This window comes from Malaclemys terrapin, chromosome 3 (genome assembly GCF_027887155.1).
Source record: "Malaclemys terrapin pileata isolate rMalTer1 chromosome 3, rMalTer1.hap1, whole genome shotgun sequence".
Classification (NCBI taxonomy): domain Eukaryota; kingdom Metazoa; phylum Chordata; order Testudines; family Emydidae; genus Malaclemys; species Malaclemys terrapin.
This window is the reverse complement of record NC_071507.1, coordinates 18,848,442-18,871,041: the sequence shown is the minus strand read 5'-3', so window position 1 is coordinate 18,871,041 and position 22,600 is coordinate 18,848,442. Positions and strand designations below refer to the sequence as shown.

The 22,600-nt window shown below is 50.2% G+C and overlaps 1 protein-coding gene and 1 pseudogene across 4 annotated transcripts in view; one reads left to right on the top strand and one right to left on the bottom strand.

Annotated features, from left to right (window-relative positions):
* Nucleotides 1-7,425, top strand: part of LOC128834986 (butyrophilin subfamily 3 member A2-like) — a 43,686-nt gene extending 36,261 nt beyond the window's left edge. For 3 of the 4 annotated variants that reach the window (XM_054024243.1, XM_054024240.1, XM_054024241.1), the window contains 3 exons: nucleotides 111-131; nucleotides 237-263; nucleotides 3,283-7,425. In XM_054024243.1, coding sequence (XP_053880218.1) covers nucleotides 111-131; nucleotides 237-263; nucleotides 3,283-3,788 — 554 coding nt within the window. In that variant the 3' untranslated portion in view covers nucleotides 3,789-7,425. Of the gene's footprint in view, nucleotides 1-110; nucleotides 132-236; nucleotides 264-481; nucleotides 528-3,282 lie in introns of all 4 variants that reach the window. The other variant, XM_054024244.1, reaches the window with a different exon arrangement.
* Nucleotides 1-22,600, bottom strand: part of LOC128833725 (E3 ubiquitin-protein ligase TRIM11-like) — an 89,363-nt pseudogene that overhangs the window by 38,665 nt on the left and 28,098 nt on the right.

Genomic DNA, 22,600 nt, shown 5'->3' with positions numbered 1-22,600 from the left:
TAAGTAAAGGAATTCTTTATGAGCAAAACCATTATCAAAATGTGGACTTACTTGAACAAGAGCTCTTTTGTAATTTATTAGATATTAATTTCTTTTTATTTGTTTTTTAGGAAAGCTCCAGGCTGATCTTAGTAAGTTCCTTTTATCTTTAGTATAATACTTCTTACAGAGTTTGTCCTACTCAGACTATCTGTGTTCAGGGGAGTTCTCATCTCTATGCTTGTGCTTGTTTTCAGAATGGAGAAAAACTCAAGTATATGGAGGTAAATAATGTTTTATTAATGTCAAAATCTGACCTGACCCCAATAGTTCTCTGCTTCCCCCTCTTTTACAATGAATGAGTCTCACGTGAAAAGTAAAGGATTAAAAATAGTAATTTCAGTGTGGATGGGAAGAGACAGATGGTTCCCTAGGTTTTTTATAGACTAGGGATGTGCCCCTTTAGTAAAGTGGTGAGTAACGAGAGGATATTTTTCCCTAGGCATTATGGGCCCAATTCTCCACTGAATTTGGCCATGTATTTTCAGGTTAGTCCTTGATTTATGCCTAATGTTGACCCTGTATTGACATTATGTATCATTAAGTTGCTGAATATTCTCTTCCTAGTAGCAAGATTTCTATAACTATAGTTATGGCCATGAATTTGGTAGGGCCTTGGAAAAACACATCACAGACCATGAAATCTAGTCTTCCCCTGTGAAATCTGTGGGGTTTTTTTGTGTGTGCGCTTTTACCCTACATGTACCATACATGGGGGAGACCAGTGTTTCTCAAATTGGGGGTCCTGAGTGAAAAGGGAGTTGCAGGGGGGTCACAAGGGTATTTTAGGGGGATTGCAGTATTGCCACCCAGACTTCTGCACTTCTGCCTTCAGAGCTGGGCGGCCAGAGAGTGGCAACTGCTAACTGAGGGTTCAGCTCTGCAGACAGCAGCGTAGAAGTAAGGGCGGCAATACTGCACGCCCCCCCCCCCCACCCCCAATAACTTTGCGACCCGCTCACAACTCCTTTTTCGTCAGGACCCCTACAATTACAACACTGTGAAATTTCAGATTTAAATAGCTGAGATCATGACATTTATTATTTTTAAAATCCTCTGACCATTAAATTGACCAAAATGAACCGTGAATTTGGTACGGCCCTAACTATAGTGTTTTAAATGCCAGTTTCCGTTCAGGGAAATATGAAGAAATTAAAACTGCTTTTCCCTCCCCTCCATATGGATGGGGAGCTGAATTCTGGTGGATATTGACAAGTTTCAGGAAATGTCGTCATCTCTTTTTATCAGATTATCATATTTTCAAAATTGCCTGGTAAGGTGAGGAGTAGCGGAACCTGGGGAATGGTGATGATGGGATTTGGAGCCCTTCAGCTGTAGACTTCTTGTCTAAACCCCACCATCTGAGGGCTGATTTAGGGGTCTCTGTGCCATGAGCTGCTGGCTTGGTGAGAGTTCAGGGTCTAATAGACAGGTGTACACATAGATCAAAATGATCACAGGTTTTGGGTGTACTCGGATACTAGACTTCGTCACCACCCTATTATCTGTTCTTTTCCTGCTTTGGGACCTGAATCACATGTGCTGACCTTTATACATGTGCAGAGTCCTGTTAACTTCACTGGGACTCCATGTAGATAGTCCACACTGACAGGCCTTTGCATAAAAACCAGATTGTTTTCATGAGAGGAGCTGTACAGAGAGCTGCAAACACAATCCTGCAACGCACAGAACCTTATGGAGGGGAGAGGCACATCTGCCGGAATGTGCATACATTCACATCAGACGTGCTGACAACAGCTGCACAGAGCAGTTAAAGTTGCACTGTGCTTGGAAGGATGTGCCAGCATCTGCACCCACTACCTGTTCATAAGGGTCTGCAACACCCAAAAGGAGGCATGTAAGGGGACACACATGCACACTGGATGCTTCTATTGCAGTGGTACTAAGCCCTTACACACAGTATGCAAATAGGTACTCAGCGCCCATTACCTTGGAGAATGGATATGTCTGCTAGGAGACATAGATAAGGCAGTGCTGTGTTGTTCCCTCCACAACCTCATTGGATGCTAAATTGTATTAAATGAGCCCCACCTACCCTCTAATGTATCATTTTCTGCCCCTGAGCAGAACTGAGCCCTGAGGTACTAAGTGTTTTGACTAAATCACTTAAGCATTTTGAAAACCCCTGGGATCTTAACTTCATTCTCTTGGCCTAGTAGATTTTGGAGTTTGCCTACATGGTAACTGGAACCAAAATCACTCAGTCAGTTCTATATCACACCGTTAGTTATTCTGATGCAAATCTGTGTGTGTATGCCCATGAAGAAGGCACAACCATAGCTGCAATGTTTTGTGAAGCTTCATGTGTGAAATTTATACAAATTATTTCTTGTGCTAATTTGCATATTTACAAATAATGTGCACCTGGTCAGTACAAGAAATGTCAGCAGAAGGCAGCTCTGGAATGGTGCCAGAACACTCCAGAGTGACATTCAAGCACTTTTTTTGAATGGGGTTTCAGTGCCAGAGAAGCCCCATTCTTCCCCTCAAGCCAGGCAGGGATGCCTTTACCTCTGCACAGGCCAAAGGGTCCTGGCAGGAGTGTAGTGATACCCCCACTCCTCTTTTGCTGCCCGTGAGCAAATGCCTGGACCAGTGTCAGCCGAGTACCAAAGGAGAAGATACAGCAAGGGAGGAGGGAGGCAGAGGCAGCTAAGTCACAGGACCTGTTCATCAGCCTTGTCCTGGCGCTGGCCAAGACAGCATCCATCACGTCAGGAGGTGGAAGCTGGACAGGGACGGTGCTCTGTAACTGTGAGGCCTATTTACACTCCCTTGTCTGATCACGCCTCTGGCCACTGGCCACTGAGTCCTGAGATGCCTGTGAGGTGTGTGTGTGGGGGCGGGGGTGCTGGCAGGGGTTCTCTGCTCTGTGTCCCCCTCCGGATCCCTCATTTTTTGCCTCACTCCTGCTCCTGGTTTCTCCTTTGTTGTCCCAGGTACTCAACTGTGGCCTGGGCTTAGTGGTTCCTCTCGGTTAGTTGAGTGGATGGGCCTTAGTCCTGGGTGGGCCTAGACCCGCCCATCCCAGACCTGCAAACAGCACAGCAGCAGCTCCAGGTACCTGGGCGGAGGGAGCTGCAATTAATCCTTACCCAGCCCTAGCAGTGTCCGCTCCTGGCAGCAAGACAGAAAATTAGGGGCTGTCCTGGCCAGAGCAGGGCTGCTAAGTCCTCCCCCAGAGCTGAGCTCTGCCTCTGATGCTTTGATTCTCTCTCTCAGAAGTGAAGATAACTCTGGATCCACGGACAGCTCATCCTGGGCTCAAGCTGTCTGAGGGCCAGAAGACTGTGACTTGGGAATCCAAACATCAGGATCTGCCTAACAATCCCGAGAGATTTGATGAAGTTTTCTGTGTGCTGGGTTCTGAGGGATTCACTTCAGGGAGAATTTACTGGGAAATGGAGAGGATGGGGGGAATCTGGGCCATAGGGGTCGCCAGAGAGTCTGTGAGGAGGAAGGGACAAATCAAATTTACCCCCGAGGAGGGGATCTGGGGGATAGAACAGTCCAGGGATCACTACTCAGATCTCGCCACCCCTGAGGTCCCCCTGCTACTGTGTGAGACACCCAAGAAGGTACGGATCTATGTACACTATGAAAAGGGGCAAGTGGCATTTTTCAATCCAGATAATGGTGATCTGATCGCCAATCTCACAGCTTCTTTCAATGGGGAGAAAATATTCCCCTTTTTCTGGGTCTGTTCCCACCTCACACTAACCAGCTGAGACACTTGGAGATCAGATGGGTGGGTGGGGGCGTGTAACTTGTTCCATTGGAGCCACAGCTCTGTCTCCAGCATTCGCTGTGGCACTGGGGCTCTCCACTGGCCCCACAGCCACAGAAAGCAGGGAACAGCCCATGTCTCTGCTGCTTCTCTCTATCTCTGTGGGGCCTGCAGAGGCCCCAGGCCCAGGGAGTGAGCAATAATCATGCTGGCTGTGTGGGGCAGGGATGGTGCTAAGTAGTGGGAACTGGAGAGAGGAAATTGCGGAGAAGGTGGGGAATTATTCTTAACTCTGACCCATGCTACAAACTACCAACAAGCTCTTTCAGTACAGATGCAGAACCACAACATTCTCAGCTCTGTCATTGGCAGAGCCTCCCCGTCAGAGTCACCAACGTGCTTAGGGTGGGGTCTGGTGATTCCTCACCATCTCCCTCCCCTTTACTGCTGGGATCCAGTGATTACTTATCATACTGCAGGGACTTGATCCCAGTCCTAAAAGATGCTCTGTCTCAAAAAGATGCAGAGAGGGAACCAGATGACATTACCGCCTCCATGGCCATGTCCCGAGTTAATGCATGCTGTAGTCAAACCAGCAAAGTTGCTATTTGCACTGCAACCACTGAAGGGCAGAGTTTCTGCATGCTGACTTTACACTGTTATGCTGGAAGGTGTTAGTGACTGCCATCGATCACAGATGAGGGTAATGTCCATGGGTGTGCTAAATACACTTATTTTTAAATGGAAGGAGTAATTAACCCCCTTTGAGGAGTGAGAAAGCTGGAAACCATAGGTGACTAGTAACTGCTGACAGTAAGGGGGCACAATTTAAAGTTTATGGTGGTATGTGTGACGGGTTGGATCACAGAATCCCCCTTTGGGCTGCCAACTGATGTGCCAAGACTACTTCTGCCCCTGCTTTCCTGCTCCATCAGCTTAGGACTTCAGTGCCCTGCCTGGTTTGAGCCAGACCTGCTAGCCTGCTGCAAACCCAGACCCAGGGTCTGAACCACGTCCCCTAACAGCTGTAAGCTTAACTGAAAGCAGCTTACAGAAGTGTTCTTGTCTTTAACACTCAGATGCCCAACTCCCAATGGGGTCTAAACCCAAATAAATCCGTTTTACCCTGTATAAAGTTTATACAGGGTAAATACATAAATTGTTCGCCCTCTATAACACTGATGCGGGGGGGGAAACAGCTGTTTGTCCACACCACCCCTAAGTATTAACACATACTCTGAGTTAATAAGTAAAAAGTGATTTTATTAAATACAGAAAGTAGGATTTAAGTGGTTCCAAGTAGTAACAGACAGAACAAAGTGAATTACCAAGTAAAATAAAATAGAACACACAAGTCTATGTCTAAGAAACTGAATACAAATAAAACCTCACCCAGTAAGCTTCCTTTTACAGACTAGTCTCCTTCTAGCCTGGGTCCAGCAATCACTCACACCCCCTGTAGTTACTGTCTTTTGTTCCAGTTCCTTTCGGGTATCCTTGGGGGTGGAGAGTCTTTCTCTTTAGCCACCTGAATACAAAATGGAGGGTTCTCCCACGGGCTTAAATAGACTTTCTCTTGTGGGTGGAGACCCCCTCCTCTCTCCTATGCAAAGTCCAGCTCCAAGATGGAGTTCTGGAGTCACCTGAGCAAGTCACATGTCCATGCATGACTCACAGTTTTTACAGGCAGAAGCCATTGCCCACATGGTATCTTGAATGTCTCCAGGAAGACTTCTTACGTGGATTGGAGCATTCCAAGATGCATTGTTCCTTAAGTGCTTCTTGATTGGACACTTAACTTTGCGAATTACTTTCTCCAGGAACTGACCAAATGCTCTACTGAGGTTATTTAGAAATCCAGCCAATACACGGCCAATATTCATAACTTTGAATACAAAAATGATACATGCATACAAATAGGATTAACAAATTCAGTAGATCATAACCTTTACATAGATATGTTACATGGCCAGTACATGACCAATATTCATAATTTTTAATATAAAAATGATACATGCATACAAATAGGATTAATAGATTCAGTAGATCATAACCTTTACATAGATATGTTACATCGCATATGTCGCACAGAACATATTCCAGTTATGTCATATATATTCATAAGCATATTTCCATAAAGCCTTATGGGGGGCACCGTCACAGTATGCAGCAGGGTTCAAGGCTGGTACTCATGAGACAAAGGAGTTTTGGTGTCTAGCGCTACTTTTCATAGAATCATAGAACTGGAAGGGACCTCGAGAGGTCATCTAATCCAGTCCCCTGCACTCAAGGCAAGACTAAGTATTATCTAGACTATCTCTGACAGGTATTTGTCCAACCTGCTCTTAAAAATCCCCAGTGATGGAGATTCCACAACCTCCCCAGGCAATTTATTCCAGTGCTTAACCACTCTGACAGTTAGGAAGTTTTTCCTAATGTCCAACCTAAACCTCCCTTGCTGCAGTTTAAGCCCATTGCTTCTTGTCCTATCCTCAGAGGTTAAGAAGAACAATTTTTCTCCCTCCTCCTTGTAACAACCTTTTATGTACTTGAAAACTGTTATGTCCCCTCTCAGTCTTCTTGTTTCCAGACTAAACAAACAATTTTTTCAGTCTTCCCTCATAGGTCATATTTTCTAGACCTTTAATCATTTTTGTTGCTCTTATCTGGACTTTCTCCAATTTGTCCACATCTTTCCTGAAATGTGGCACCCAGAACAGGACACAATACTCCAGTTGAGACCTAATCAGCGCAGAGTAGAGCGGAAGAATTACGTCTCGTGTCTTGCTTACAATACTCCTGTTAATACATCCCAGAATGATGTTTGCTTTTTTTGCAACACCGTTACACTGTTGACTCATATTTAGCTTGTGATCCACTATGACCCCCAGATCCCTTTCCGCAGTACTCCTTCCTAGGCAGTGATTTCCAATTTTGTATGTGTGCAACTGATTGTTACTTCCTAAGTGGAGCACTTTGCATTTGTCCTTATTGAATTTCATCCTATTTACTTCAGACCATTTCGCTTTTTGATGTCATGTTTTACAATACTATGTAAAAGCAGATGGTGACTGTTCTAAAAGAGAGCTACCCAGGAAAAAAACTTTGATTGTATGTTTCGTACATGCATTAAAAATCTTAAGAAAGTTGTCCTAATAGATGGCTAGCATTTAGGCCGATTTGTATGTTGCTGGCTCTGACACTTGAGATTCTTTAAAAAAGAGCACTCACAGAAATTCTTATGCATTCTGTCATTTGCTTCTTGGTGTGCTCACTGCTACCTTAGAATAAAGTGCCAGAATCAGTCTTGTGAATAATATATCCCCAACACAACGCCAACCCAACTGCAATACGGCTTTATAATTACAACCAAACCAAATGAGGTTTTGATAGAAAAATAATAGTCCTATCCCTCGTTCACGTTCCCAAGCACTAAGATAACAAATGATTTATATTAGCGCACTAGATGCATATTAATTTCATAGGCAGAGTCAAGGAATTTTCCTGATTCTAGTGGCAAAGATGCAAGCAGACCGTTAAACAGCGCACTACAAAACACTTACCATACTAGGAACTATTATTATAATTAAAATGACACTTGCCAAATAAATGAATAAAGTACATTTTGTCAGGCACTACTCATGCTTGTTTATTATGATTATTCTGTTGGTTCACTTACTCGCTAATTTGCTAAACGGAGTCATTCAGTGATCTGTCCCACTCAGTGTCTGTTACCAACGCTGCTTCTGCTGCCTGTTGCACTCCTATGAATAAACTTCTGTCTGGCTAACGTGCCATGTTATTTATTACGAGGATTATTTATTAAGGTTTTTTGCATAGTTTTTTCATAACACTCATCAATGATAGATTGCTCAATTGCTATTGACCAGGTACCATTTGGTGTAATTAAATGACACCCGGTATATATTTTTAAAATATACCTTTGTATTTTACCTTCTCAAGAGACACATTCAAAATGTGCTTTGGAAAGGTTAGGACAGCATGTGCTCAGTTCCAATAGGACCTGGATTGCGTTGCTCAGTCACTTCAATGATACATTTGACCTGCTTGCTTTATGGCTTAAGCCTTAAATTTCTCTTTTCATTTTAGTTTTTGTTACACTAAAGTGCAGGGAACAAACAATAACTGTTTGCTGAGGATTTCTGGAACAGTGTAAGCCATAAGAAAAGGAAAAAGAATGAAATCTACTAGGCCATCAGTGGAATTAGAACAGATTAGTTATACCCCTAGCTTTCAAAGTGCAACAATATGCCCTACCTTTCAATACCTCACTGAATACAGTATAGTATAGCAAACCTTCCAATATCCCACTGTACACAAATATGCCATATCTTCCAATCCACCACTGTATACCATACAGCACACCTTCTAATATCCCACTTTGTATACAGTATTTTCAGAGCTCATAATTTATAAGCCCCTGTGAGGTATCCACGTATTGTAAAGAAATAATATTGAAGTATCCATGTAACATTCAGCCACTGCAGGGATGGGTGCAGTAAAGTGACACTCAGGATCGCTGCACACCTGTTGTGTACTTTGCAGCTGGTTGGAGAGAGCAGCTAACAACACTTCGTCCTTATCCTTTCGTGGCAAACTCTATGCAGTGAAAACATTGCCATCAATGCTATTTTCTGTATTTCCAATGTGAGCTGGAAGTAGCGCTCTTGTTACATAGCAAGACCACCAAAATGCTACTCTGGGAATAGGGCACATATGCTGTAGTCCTACAGCAAACCAATCTAATGAGGGGTCACCTCGGAGTGTGCTGCTAAGGGCATAGTGTGAAAGGAGGCCATCAGCTAACCATGCCGTAAAGCTCTTCCAGCATTAGATACAATTCACACTCCCAGCAAAAACAGGAGAGGGGTTTGTGGCTCTCTGAGGAGCCTAGGGTCATCAACTGCTTCTGTCTCAAGGCTATGAGAGAGGGTGACTAATGAAAACCAAAAGACACATTGCTGGAAAACACCCACAGTCCTGCTTACTATACAATAGTGCAATTTCCCCTGTTTAAAGCCCACCTGAGGGAAGAATGGAATTGGGGATATGACATTGACCCACCCTGTCTAGACTACGAAATAGGTTGTATTGAAAAACATGATAGTTCAAGCATGTTAGCTAACACATTTTTACACCCTGCCTATTTTCCCAGTTTATACCTGCCCATTCAGAAGAGGGGAAGGAAACAAGGAAGGGGCACTTGCATGTTACAAAGTTCCAGTTCAAACCACTTGAGCATCCAACCAGAGTGCTCAAGGAGATACACCCCAGCCCAGAGAACTCAGTTGGCCTTGAGCTGCTCTTGTCAACCCCAATAGTAGGGACCTTAGCAAGGTGAAGTTCACTTGTCTGCAGACACGATAGCATGAACAGAAAATCCCTGGGAATTGTGGTCCTACCATAATTAATCCCAAGGGATTCATCACGTGAGGGAGGAAATCCAGAACATTTTAATTCTGACCTGGGATTCTGGGTGGGAGGGCAATGTAGTGAGTGGGCAAGCATTCACCCCTGGGCTACCACTACATACACAGACTCTACCCCACTCTTTTCCTACAAGCCAGAGAGGTGCTCGGGGCTTTTCTTTGTTTCAATCTTTTAAGAAAACAGTGAATTCAGTGCAGGCAAGAAGTGCCAGACTGACTGACCTAGAGGCCAAATAGTTTTCAGCACTGCAGAGCTTGGAAATTCTCACCTCCCTGCCCTGATGCTGCCTCCCACAGAAATCCCCCATCCCCCAGGGGTTTATTTCTCCCACAAACACCTTCCCCACCATCACTAGCCCCTGGCCCTTCTGCTCCTGCCACCTCCCCAGATTCCCATCCAGGCCACATGGTTCTTCTCTTTCCTTGCTGCGGCCATCCCCCCGCACCAGACTCCCAGCCCTGGCCTATGCTGCCTCCCTCCCCCTATGAACCCCATGATCATCCAGTGTCCCCAGCGGTCCCCCCTTTCTCCCTGCTCCCTCCCTTCCTCCCTCCCCTGAGCCCACCTATCCCCCATGGGTTTTGCTTCCCCCAAACATCCCCCCCATTGCTAGCCCCTGGCCCTGCTGCTCCCCCTGCCTTCCCAGTGACCATCCAGGCCACATGGCTCTTCTCTTTCCTTGCTGTGGCCACCCCTCACCAGACTCCCAGCCCTGGCCTATGCTGCCTCCATGTCCCCCCTCCATGATCCCCATAATGATCATCCAGTGTCCCCCGGCGCCCCCCCCTTTCTGCCCTCCCCTGAGCCCTCCCATTTTGCCCCATCACTGCAAGAAAGAAGCTCCACTTTTGGCTCACCAGGCAGGCAGTGGCAAACAGAGCAACTCTAGTGAGTGCCTCTCCTTGGTATGTACCTGAGCACAGCTGTAACTAGGTGGGCAGGACAGGGCGAGCTCCTCCCCTCCCGCTCTGGAATGTTTCCCCTCCAGGGTGTCTGGGGAGGGGCAGGGATGGATTAACCTTTTATGGGCCTGGCTCCAAACATATTTGTGGGCCCCCCTGGGGGCAATGGAACATGGAGTGGTGCGGGGGTGTCGGTCCCCAGAGCGAGGGTCCGGCCACGGGCAATGGGGCATGGCATGGAGAGGGCAGCCCCACTCTGCCCATCCCAGTGAGAGGGCACTGTTTACAAACTGGCAGTTGCCAAACGCACGGTGGCCTGCCTGGCCCTGTGCTTCCAACATGCCTCTTCCCCTCAAGGGCAGGCCCATGCCATGCCATGCCACACATCCACCCCACCCAACACCATAACACTCCCCCCCTCCTCCCGATTCCCTATGGCCAGAGCCCCACCCCCAGATTCGCTATGCCCAGCACCCCCCCAGACCCTACCACAAATGCCCAGCACCCTGCACACCACCCCTGCCCAACGGCCCCCTGCACACAGCCCCACCACAACTGCCCAGCACCCCACACAGAACCCCCACTCCCTAGTGCCCCAACACACACAGATCTTCCCCGCCCCCTCACAGCGCAGCACCCCCCCAGGCTCCCCAGAGACCCACTCCCCCATGACCTGCCTCCTGGCACTGCTGAGAGGCAACTGTGTCTGCCAGGCTGAGCCGGCTGCGCACCCAGGGTGGGGAATCGCTCCGGCCCCTTAGAAGTGGCACGATCAGCCAGGCCAGGGCCTGCCCCGGCCAGGCTCCCTCAGGTAAACCCAGATCCTAGCAGGGCTCCCATTCAGGGGCAGGGTGTTCTCAGGGGAGGTGCGAGTCTGAAACTGACCCAACAGCCCAGATCCCCTTCTCAGCAGGGCCGGCTTTAGGCCAATTCCACCAATTCCCCCGAATCGGGCCCCGCGCTTAAGAGGGCCCCGCGCCCAGTGGCAGGGTCGCCCAGAGTGGGGAGCAAGTGGCAGAGAATCCCTTCCCTGGCTAGAGGCACCTTTTTAATTTTTACTCACCCGGCGGCGCTCCAGGTCTTTGGCAGTGGGTCCTTCACTCGCTCCGGGTCTTTGGCGGCACTTTGGCGGCGGGTCCTTCAGTGCCGCCGAAGACCCGGAGTCAGTGAAGGACCCACCGCCAAAGACTAGGAGCGCGGCCCGGTGAGTACAAGCCCCACGTGGTTTTTTTAACGTGGTTTTTTTTTTTTTTTTAGTCATCCCTGTCGGGGCCCCGTTGAAACTGTCTGAATCGGGCCCCGCACTTCCTAAAGCCGGCCCTGCTTCTCAGGATTAAAGCTCAAACTGCTCTTCCTCAGCACGGACTGTCTGGCCATCCCCACAGCCCAGCCCTACCCCCCTGTGGACTCCACCACCCAGTAATGTCTCCCCAAGTTGAATCCCTCTGCACCCAGCACACATGGCTCAAGATCAAATCTGCTGGCCTTCCTGGCCAGGCGTTGGGGGCTGTCTCCCATTCTCACAACCTTCCCATCTGCAGACAGGATGAGCTTGGAGTTTGCTGTGTCCAGGTCCACATTGGATGCAGAGAGAGAGAATCAGAGTGTTAGAAACCCGGGCCCGGCATGATCCGGAATGGACCTGACTCAGAACAAAGATCTGCAAAGTGCCCACCAGGCCCACTCCACAGGCAGGGATGGGCTAGGGACAGGATTGGGTGGGTGAGGCCACTGGAGCTGGGCAATCTGCGTTTGCCACAGCCAGCCTTGTTTGGCTTCCAGAAGCGTTTGCCAAGCAGCCCGGGTACCTGTGTAGTTCCTGTTTGGTGTGTGAAACCACATGGAGAGTAGCTGGTGGGAAAATAGTAAAGACTTTTCATGGGAGATTTTGAAATGGCCTGTGTCCTGCAGGGTTCAAAACGGAATGATTCTACACATATTAAAAGATGTCATGACAAATGTTCAGTTTTTAAAAGGTTTCTTTTTCATTTTCTTCCCTTTTTACCACCGAAAAAGCAAAAAAAAAAAAAAAGAAAAAAGAAAAAGCCCAAGCTCACACTTTCTTCTAGTTACAATAAAACCTGGAAATTTTTGAAAACAATTCTTTTTTCATAAAAATGCCTGTGTTTGAAAAGAGGCTGGTTTCTGGGGGAAAACCCACCCAGCTCTCATTCTGAAGTTGGCACAGCTATCAGTGGGTTATTTGGAAGGAAACCGATGATGGTATTTGGTATTCAACCTTCCAAGCTGAGTGGTCTAGGGCATAGGATGCATGTGTTCCACTGAGACAGGCAGATCGCCAGATCATTACTTCTTATATTATTATTATTACATGTATTATGGTAGCACTTTGAGGTCCCAACCAAGATTTATAGATTCTGAGGCCATAAGGGGCCACCTTTTATTTAACATGTGTTTTTAAAGCCCACATGGGCCTGGTCTAGACAGTTTTTGTACTGATTTCTCTCCTTTGATTCAGAGGTGCAGTTTTCTACTGAAACAGCTAAATCTATACAACGCCTAGTGTGGATGCAGTTATACTATTATAAAGGTGCCCTGTCTAGCTTATTCCTTTCCGGGAATAAGGCCTGGTATCACTACTTTGGTTAAGGGTGTGATTTTTTTACCAATACAGTTACATGGTACAACCCCTAATTTGGACACAGTTATACTGGTATGAAGGTGCCTTATATTGGGACACCTTATCTGGCTTCCAGAACCAAGAAAAACACCTTTATATAGGTACAGGCATAGCCATCTGCACACTAGGAACAGTTATACCACCTTAACTATGTTGGCACAGCTAAAGCAATACAGTTGTCGTGCATAAACAAACACAAAACCTAAACAAAGACAGTGGTGTTTAGACATGTGCTAGTCAGTCTACAGGTGTTCGTTCCCTCTGGGCCTCGGCAGGCTGACAGGCTTAATTAGCAGTATGAGCAGTTAAATGAAAAACTCCTGCCAGGACACAGCTTTGTATGAAAGGCTACATGTGATGTGGGGGGAGGAGAGGAGGACTTCAACTCACCAAATTTTGGGGTATACATCCCTAAAAAAGAAACAGAAATAAATGTATTATGGTTAATAAGAACTTCTTTTTCCAGGAATGTACATCTAAATGATGGTATGAGGCCTGGTCTACACACAGTGCTTGTGTCAGTAGAACTGTGTCAGGAGTGTGATTGTTAACTGATAGAGTTACGCTGCTACAAGTATGGATGCAGTTACACTGGTATAAAGAGGCCTTATACTGGTATAGTTTATTCCTGGTCCCTACCGGAAGAAGGCATACCAGTATAAGCGTATTTATACCAGAATACTACACTAGAGGGGGTTGTGCTGCTTACTTGCAGGTTGGTTGGTTTTAATGACTGTTTTCTCCTAAAAGAGTGGTTTGATTTCCTAACAAAAAGCAATTGATCTAGTCATCAGTTTATAAACAGCTTCTAAATGGAACCTTAGTATAAAGCATGAGTGAAAAACTGTTCCAGCCCTGGTGAGAAGGTGTGTTTTACACCTGGTGAGCTGTTTGGAAAGCAATGTCCACGCTGGGGAGATGGCATTTACTGGAATTAACATTGAAGATTTCCATAGTGTCATCACAACTAATGTTATTTTTAAACAGCAACAGTAAATGCATTTTCAATAAAGGTCCTGTTTGAAGCACAATGTAAAAGCCTATAGAAGGGCTGTTTGGGGGGTCAGCTGGCCTCGTGGTTTGGGCCTCTGCTCCCATCTTTCTGTCAGTTCAGGGAATCCCAGCCCGCTGGATGAGATCCCAGCTGAACTGGCCTCCTTGGCAGGGTGGGTGCAAGGACGTTTTGGGCCCTAGGCGAGACTTCCAACTTGCGCCCTCTCACCCCCCTCCCCCCCCCCAAGCCCTGTGGCAGCTCTCCGCCTCCCCTCTGCTCTAAGGCGCCCCCGCCGTGGCAGCTGTCCCCCCTCCCCCGCGGCAGCTCCCCCCTCTCCGCCCTGAGGCGCCCCCCCCGCTGCAGCTCCCCCCGGCCCGGGGAGCCGTGCGGCAGCTCTCCGTCCCAGCTCACCTCTGCTCCGCCTCCTCCCTGAGCACGCCGTCGCCACTCCACTTCTCCCACCTCCCAGGCTTGTGGCCCCAATCAGCTGTTTGGTGCCGCAAGCCTGGGAGAGAGAGAAGCAGAGCAGGGCGGTGTGCTCAGGGGAGGAGGCGGAGCAGAGGTGAGCTGGGGTGGGGAGTTCCCCTGCGTGCCGCCCCCCCTATGTGCTGCAAACGGCCTTCCCCGCGCCCCCCTGCCCGAGCTCCCTCCACCTAAATGCTGACGATGACCGGGGCAGCCGAAGATCTGGCCGCCGCCGAAGGACCCGAAATGCCGCCCCCCAAATGCTAGTGCCCTAGGCGACTGCCTAGGTCACCTAATGGGTTGCACCGGCCCTGCTCCTTGGGGCCAGAAGTCGTAACTCTTGGGTGGGGAGGGGACCTGGGCCCTCCCTCTCCACTAGGTCCCAGCCCAGGACCTGAGAGTGCAGCAGCATGAGACAGCCTAGGTTTGGCCAGCCCCTTGCTCAGCTTCTCCTGGGCCCCTTCCTCCCACCCTGCCTCTCAGTTTGGGGTGTGCTTGGAGTTGACAAAGTCTTTGCTTCAAAACTCCAGTGCAGGGCAGATGACTGCACCCTCTTGTACCCCTTTGCCCGTGGTTCTCCCTCCCTCTTAGGGGTGTCTCTGGGAGACTCCCAGCTGGATGTTCTCGGGAGAAGTGCCTCTGCTGCTGCTGCAGAGCCATGCTCCTCCAGGTAATGGCCTCTCTCTTTGCCTCCTCGCCTGGGGTTGCTGAAGCTCCCATTGTGCTGGGCATCTCCCCAGAAGCATGCTCAGCGGTGCCTGGGCTGCCCGGGCCACTACTGCTGCAGCCCATCCCCGCTTCAGAGCTTGGGCAGGGTTTGTAAACCCCATCAGAAGGCCACAGCCAGGCAGCTGACACCCCCAGAGGTCAGGAAAGATGAGCTGCTTGGACTGTGGGCGCTTGTCATGGGGGGGCTGGAAGTTTGGGATCTGGTGCCAAGTCCCCGTTCAAACTAGGGTGCAAAGTTCATTCAGCTACCAGGTGAAAACTGCTCAGTTCCTCATTCTGGCCAGACTTCCCAACAGGACTGGAGGCTGCACACAGCAAGGGGTTGATCTCTCCAACGCCGACCCCATACAGCACTTACGCAGGGCCGGCGCTTCCACTAGGCGACCCTAGGCGGTTGCCTCGGGCGGCAGGATGCGGGGGGCAGCATTTCGCCGCCCTCGGCGGAATTTTGGCGGCGATTCCTCTGGGCAGGAAGAAAAGCGGCTGCAGAAACGCCGCTGGGAACCAGGGCCGCCCAGAGGGGTTTCTTCCGCTCCGGGTCTTCGGCGGAAATTTGGTAGCGGGTCCTTCACTTGCTCCGCGACCCGCCGCCGAAGTGCCTCGAAGACCCGGAGCGGAAGGACCCCCACTGCCGAGAACGCAGTTTCAGAGGAGGAGCTGCCGCCGATTACTGAGGAGGAGCGGTGCCGCCTAGGGTGGCAAAAACCCTGGCGCTGCTCCTGCACTTGCACACAGGCTTTGGGTTCAGTATTTAAATTCACTGTAAATACACACTGCTGAGATGCTTTGCAGGAGCGCAGAATGAGCAATCAGTGTATTGTAGGACTGAGTTCCAGGCAAGCCCCTGGAGCAGGTCATTTGCATACAAATGTAGTGCACATGCAAATCAGGTAATTATATGTGCAAATGAATCTAATGATCCATTTACATGTACAGTTACCTGGTCTGTATTTGTGCAACAAGGAAACTGCATATACAAATTAAGAGCATTAGTGCACACCTAACATATGAAAATCTAGCCTTTAAAGTTTATCCTCACTTTACCTTTCTGCTGTGTCTCTGATTCAGTCTATTTCTCTAGCCTTCTCCTCCCACCTACCTGTTCCTATCTCACCATCCGTCTACCACTGTGTTATTTCTGGAAGAAAATCTCTCCCGAGTGACACTTTTTATACTAATGTGGACCTCATTCCCACAGGATGTCACTGAGGCCAAGAACTTTACAAGATTCGAAGAAGGATTAGACATTTCAATGGCTAACAAGACTATCCCATTATAATAGTTAATACTAACATGGTTTAAAGGGGATATAAAATCTTGGGCATCATGGTGCAAGCCAATCTCTCCTGATTGGAGGTTAGGATGACATCTTCGGGGGGGGGGGGGGGGGATTAATCCACATCTACCACTGTGGGGTTCTTGCATCTTGTCTCTGGTGCTGGCCGCTGTCAGAGAAAGGACACAGGGCTAGATGGACCTTGGCCCTGATTCAGGCTGGGGAGTCCTATGCTGAATCACACTCTTCACATTTTCTCCATTAGTGGTTTTTACCTTGTATTTTGAACAGACAAACCACCAGGGCAAGGCATATTTATCCCTCATCCAAGGAGGGACTCGCAGGGAAAAGGAACCTGAAACACACAACCCAGGACTCACATTAGTTGGGAATCAAGGATTATATTCCAGATAAGTTTATCCCTGGCAGGGTTCGTGTGAGCCAAGAGGAAATCTGCTATGAAGAGGCATGAGGTGGGATTTTGCGAAGCACCTCAGTAATGCAGGAACACAGATGCCATTGGAAGTCAGAAACCCATTGTTCTGATCTTAAAACATATGAATCCGTGAACCTTTCTGGAGGGAAAGATTGAATAGGGCTTGTCAAAAATATTTTCTCCACTCACTTTTATCTTAGAGATAAATCAGGGATATTGAACCCAGAGTTCCCAGGTTTTGCTGGATGACTTCCTGGGGGGCAGGGTACTCAATCTTTAACCAATTGACTTCCAGCATCTATGCTGTAGCCGCAGTGACCTTGACCATGCTGGAGTCTGCAATGACCAGGGTCAGCTCTAGGTTTTTTGCTGCCCCGAGCAAAAAACTTTTTGGCTGCCCCCCGTCCCAGCCCTGGGCTCCTTTCCGCACCCCCTTGCCGCCCCAGCCCTGGGCTCTCCCACACACACACCCTGCTGCCCCAGCTCTGGGTTCCCCTTACCCCCTCACCATTGCCACACACACACACACAAACAAACCTCCTGCCGCCCCAGCCCTGGGCACCCCCCCCACACACACTTGCACCATCCTTCCGCCGCAGACCTGGGTCACTGGTAACTCGCTCCCACGGCAGGTCATTCAGCAGGAATTTTAGATGTGCACAGAACACAGACAGGATTGGTTCTCATATGGTTACAGAACTGCAGTAAAGTGGATCAATTTTCAGCTTGTGTGATTGGAGGATATCTGGATGCATATTATAACACTGTCCTACATAAATGAGAAAAAGTTGAGGTGCCTTTATTATTCTTTTGTTCCACTCTTTCTTTCTATGGGGAATTTGCCAATGCAATATCACTGTCTTCCTTTTAAACAAACAAACAAAAGGCAATGGCTGTTGAAAATAGCAATTCCAGTCCTAATAACCACTGAGAAGCATTTCTTGCTCAATTTTATCCTACTTTTTCTACAGCAAGTTACAGTGGATCAGTATATTTGATTTGGGAGAAATGAAGTAACAGCTGCCCAAACTGAGCTTGAGCACTCCTGAATTTTGAGGTGTTCAAATCTGGAAGGCAGGTGCTGGGCGGGGGGGAGGGGGGGAGCCTGTGGCTCCGCAGGGGAGCACGGCAGCATGTATGCAGCAGCGTGTCTGGCGCTGCACGAAGCCAGACACGCTGGTCTGAGTGGCACGGTAAGGGGGTTGGGGGGTTGGAGAAGGGGTAGGAGGTTCTGGGGTGGGGGCAGTAAAGGGACTGGGAGCAGGGGGGGGGTTGATGGGGCGGAGGTTTGGGGGGACAGTCAGGGGCAGGGAGAAAGGGGGGTTAGATGGGTCAGGGGGTTGGGGGGGCAGTTAGGGGACAGGCAACAGTTGGATAGGCATGGGAGTCCCAGGGGTTTGTCAGGGGACAGGTAGGGGGTGGGGTCCTAGAGGGGAAGTTGGGGGGGGTCTCAGGAGGGGGGAAGTTGGGTACAAGGACCAGTGGGGCTTAGATAGGGGGTGGGGTCCTGCGGGGCAGTTGGGGCTGGGGTCCCGGGAGGGGGTGATCAGGGGACAGGGAGTTGGATGGGTTGGGGTTTCTGTGGGGGGCAGTCGGAGGGAGCGGATGGGGGCAGGGTGGGGCTACACTCCCTCCCCATGGAGTGTCCTATTTTTTGAATGTTAAAATATGGAATCCCTACTCACAGCGCAGCTCTCCATTCACAGCAGGCTACAGCATGAGGTCTCAGCTTCCTCACTCCCTCCCCCTCTTTCCTGTTGGTAGTGGCCAAGGGAATGCTGGGAAATGTAGTTCTTTCCCTGCTCCAGGGCTGGCTCTATAGGCAGGGAGCTAACCAACAAACTACAGCTCCCAGGGGCCCCTGTTGGTTCTCAATTGCCATGCTGGATCCCTGCTGCCCCTGCAAATGGGCTGCCCCAAGCAGGTGCTTGCTTTGCTGGTGCCTAGAGTCGCCCCTGCTTGCACCAGGGGCCTGAGGCACTGCAGGGGTTGTGCCTCTGAGGCCACCAGCAACTCCCGCTCCCTGCTGCAGGTACTGCTCTGGCTCCCTGTAAATGGGGAGCTAGTGGAACGGGAAATGGAGCCCCCTGGCACTCACTAAAAGTGAAATGGGTGGATTCTCCATCACTTAATTTCATTGATGTCATTTTATGAAGACTAGATGCCTTTCTAGAATGTGTTTGCCCAAAAAGTAACTATTGTTCTACATAGGAAGCCCATGACCATGCAGGGGGTTAGATTAGATGCTCTAAAGGTCTCTTCTGGCCATAAAGTCTACTAGTTTGGGAAACACTGAGTGTAGCATTGGGAGCAGCCTCTGATGTTTTCCTGTCTAGCCGGCTTGCTTCCTAGAATGAACACTCATTGAGTGGGGTGATCCACAGGGACTAGTTCAAACCTCCAAAATGTCTGGCCAGCGGCAGGACATTAGCACTTCAGGGGATGGGTGGTTGTGGCAGTGACATCACAAAGGCCTTTTGCAGGACCTCAGGCTATTGGTCAAAGCTGTTGGGGTGGTGGTGACCTCACAGAGAGATGCTGATATGACCCAGGCAGGACCGGGGCGCAGGGCCAGGGAAACCTGGGAGACCCCTGTGGCTTTGCTTCAGCAAGCCTCCTTCTCGAGGTCTCCCCTCCCACCACCAGGAGGTAGGGGTGTGTGTGTGTGTGTGTGTGTGTGTGTTGCTGGGGGTGCTCTTCATCTCTCTTTGTGGGAGGTCCATCCAAAAATGTGGGGTTCAAATAGTGCTTGGACCCCACTTACAGTAGATTCTGCCACTGTGGTTGTTGATGCTCCAGTTGGGTGGAGGGTGGGGAAGGCACCTCCTAGGGAGTCCAGGATAGTGTGTGGGGGTCTCTTTGCTATGGGCTCCTGAAGGAGTTGGGGGCTGAAGGCATCACTGAGAGGGGGGAGTGTGGGGCCCAAGCTGCCCTAGGTCCCGGAGGTGGGAAGGGGGCACATTGCCCCACCTTGTCCCCGTCTTTCCCCTGAGTGGCGTCACCCTGTCCCCTTCTCTCCCTGGTGCAGGGACCCCCAGGGACTCAGAGGACACGGAGGAGGAATAGGTAGACTTGGCCACAGAGGAGGCTGCTCTCAAAAACATCCGAGAGCAGCTCCAGGGCCGAGAAAAGGTACAAAGGTTCCCCAGCTGTGCTGGAACCGAGATTGTCCTGTCCCTTCCCAGCACCCTGACCCCCTGCAGAGGGTCTTGTCTCTGATGATCCACCAGCTCTAATGGGGACCTTTCTCCATCATGATCTGGGACCCCCAAGATGGGGGTATTTTTCACCCACCAGCTGGGGTCTCCACTCCCACAGGCACTGTCCCAGTTCCTGACCCTGCTTGTGTAGGAGTTGTGGGTGATTTGGACAGTGGGCGGGTCCCCACTATCCCCCATTCAGGCCTGAGTCCTGCAGTGGCTCTGGGTGGGGCAGGGAGGTCCCTGGCTAACAGACACTCTCTCTCCCCTAACCCCACTCCTGGTGGGTGCAGGATGAAGCTCAGGGCCCTCCATCCACCCTGCGTGTCTCGGTGCAGAGCAGAGAGGGCAGGACACATTGGAGCCGCACTGCTGCAAGGCAGCTGCGGTGGAGAGGATTGTGGTGAGTGAGACATGGCGCCCAGCTGCTGGAGGGAGCACAGAGACATGGGAGGGGCAGGGGTCTCCCCGGGCCAATGGATGGGGGATGGCTGGTGCTGCAGGGGCAGCCGAGGGTGGGTCCTGTGGCAGAGGTGGTGGAAAGTTTCACTGTCTCCGGCTGGGCTGTTATTTTCTCTCCAGTAACATTGCAACGGCTTTGGGGAGAGGCTCACTCTCAGGATCCGATACAGGAGGGGCAGCAGGGTCCAGCGAACAGGCGCTATTCCTGCCCTGCCACTGTCTGTCTGGGAAACCTTGGCTTTGTCATTCCCTGGCTCGGTGCCTCAGTTTCCCTGCTGTTTCACGGCCATGTTGATGCCAGTCCCACCCCCACACTGCACAGTCTATTACGGGCTCCTCTCTCTTTCCAGCACCATGACACCTGCCCTTGAGCCAGAGCTAGAGACCCATCTCTTTTGAGTTGCCCTGCATGCCGTCTTCACCCTAGGCACCGAGAATGACACCACCCAAGTCCAGGTAGATCATGCTAAAGTCGTCGATTGAAGAGAAAGCTGTCATCCTGCCACGAATCCTTGCTAATTGCCTGCAGAGGGATGTGAATGAGAGAGGCTGCGATATGTGTTTGGGGGTCTCATCAGTGCTTCCCAGAGACCCCTCTTCCCATCCTCTGACACTGTATCCCACTTTCCCTAACTCTGACCCATGGCTCACATTGAACCTCCTGGTAGAGTCCCAAGACACCAACAGGCTCCACTACATCTTGGAGGTGAGCCCGATGAGAGAGGTGGGGGAAACTTTAACTTAAGTCTTAGATCCATTTTCCACTCTGTCCTCCTAGCTGGGTCCCCAGTGGCCCGTCCTCGGTCAGGGCAGTCAGTGCAATGCAGTGTCAGGCCCTTCCTAGTGAAGGACAGAGGAAGGAGCTGGGACTTCAAGCCAGAGCTCTGCCTGGTTCTGTTGAGCACTAACCACAGGGCCCCTGGCTGGCTTGGGGAGTGAGAGTCTGAACCCCTCCTGTGAGATCCAGAAGATGGTCCTCAGAGAAGAGTCACAGGCTCCTTCCTAGGGAAACAGAAGGACCCCAGAGAATCAGCCCTTCTCTCCGACGGGCCCTGAGATTCCTGGGGGGATTGTGCTGACACTCAGTCCCTTCACCCAACCAAGGACTTGAGAGGCAGAGCAGAGAATGAGCTTGGTTTGAGTCAAGTTCTTCTTCTCTTGGTTAAGTGGTGACTGGGCTTTTAAGGGGACCATGCTCCAGATTCATGTCTTCCTGTCATCCTGGAGCAGCTGGGGAAGCAAGTCCTCATGGAGGGCCCTGCCCATATCCCTGTTCTCCAGGCTCCCTTGGGGGCAGAGGAAATTAAGGGTCTAGCTCTAGCTTCTATCCTCTAGCATCTCCTGCAGAGGGGCTGAGGGGGAAAAGAGAGTCCTGGCCCACGGGGGACTGGGAGCTGACAGGAAAATGCTGATGGAGTCCCCTCTCCCTCTCCCTTCCATTAGAACTGAGCAGAATTCCCCAGGATGGGTCACCACGTGGCACAGCTGGCTCTGTTGATCAGTGACCCAGCCAATTTCTCTCAGACTGACCCCGGCTGGAGGATGAGTCTCTGTCTGTCTCTTTCTCTGTTCTAATCCCTCCCCTGCAATTCTGTTGGGCCAGGCACGCAGCGAGGACTCTGCCCACTGTGCAGCCACCAATGGGATTGGAAGGACACAAGCACTGCAACCAGAATGACAAATGTGTGTGTGTGTCTCTCTTTCCCAGAGTTGAGCATCCATGAGGCCGAAGACCTGTGGTGCTGGGACTGGCACCAGGACAGCAGGCTCCTGGGCTACAGGAATACAGCCAGGGTGGGAGAAGTAAGGACACTCTGCCAGGACATGAGACAGCTCCGGGAGTGGGGGTGGCTGGGTCCCCTGCAGTGGCTGCCTCCAGGGTCCACTAGATTCATAGACTCATAGACTTTAAGGTCAGAAGGGACCATTATGATCATCTGGTCTGAACCCCTGCATGCTGCAGGCCACAAAGCCGTCCCTACCCCTTCCCTTGACTCTGCTGTTGAAGTCCCCAAATCCTGTGGCTTAGTGACTTCCATTGGCAGAGAACCCTCCTGCTAGCGATCCCTGCCCCATGCTGCGGAGGAAGGCGAAAAACCTCCAGGGCCTCTGCCAATCTACCCTGGAGGAAAATTCCTTCCCGACCCCAAATATGGCGATCAGTTAAACCCCGAGCATGTAGGCAAGAGTCTCCAGCCTGACCCTTGTTAGCCATTATACTATTTACCTGCCATGGCTCAGTATTCCTTGGTTAAAA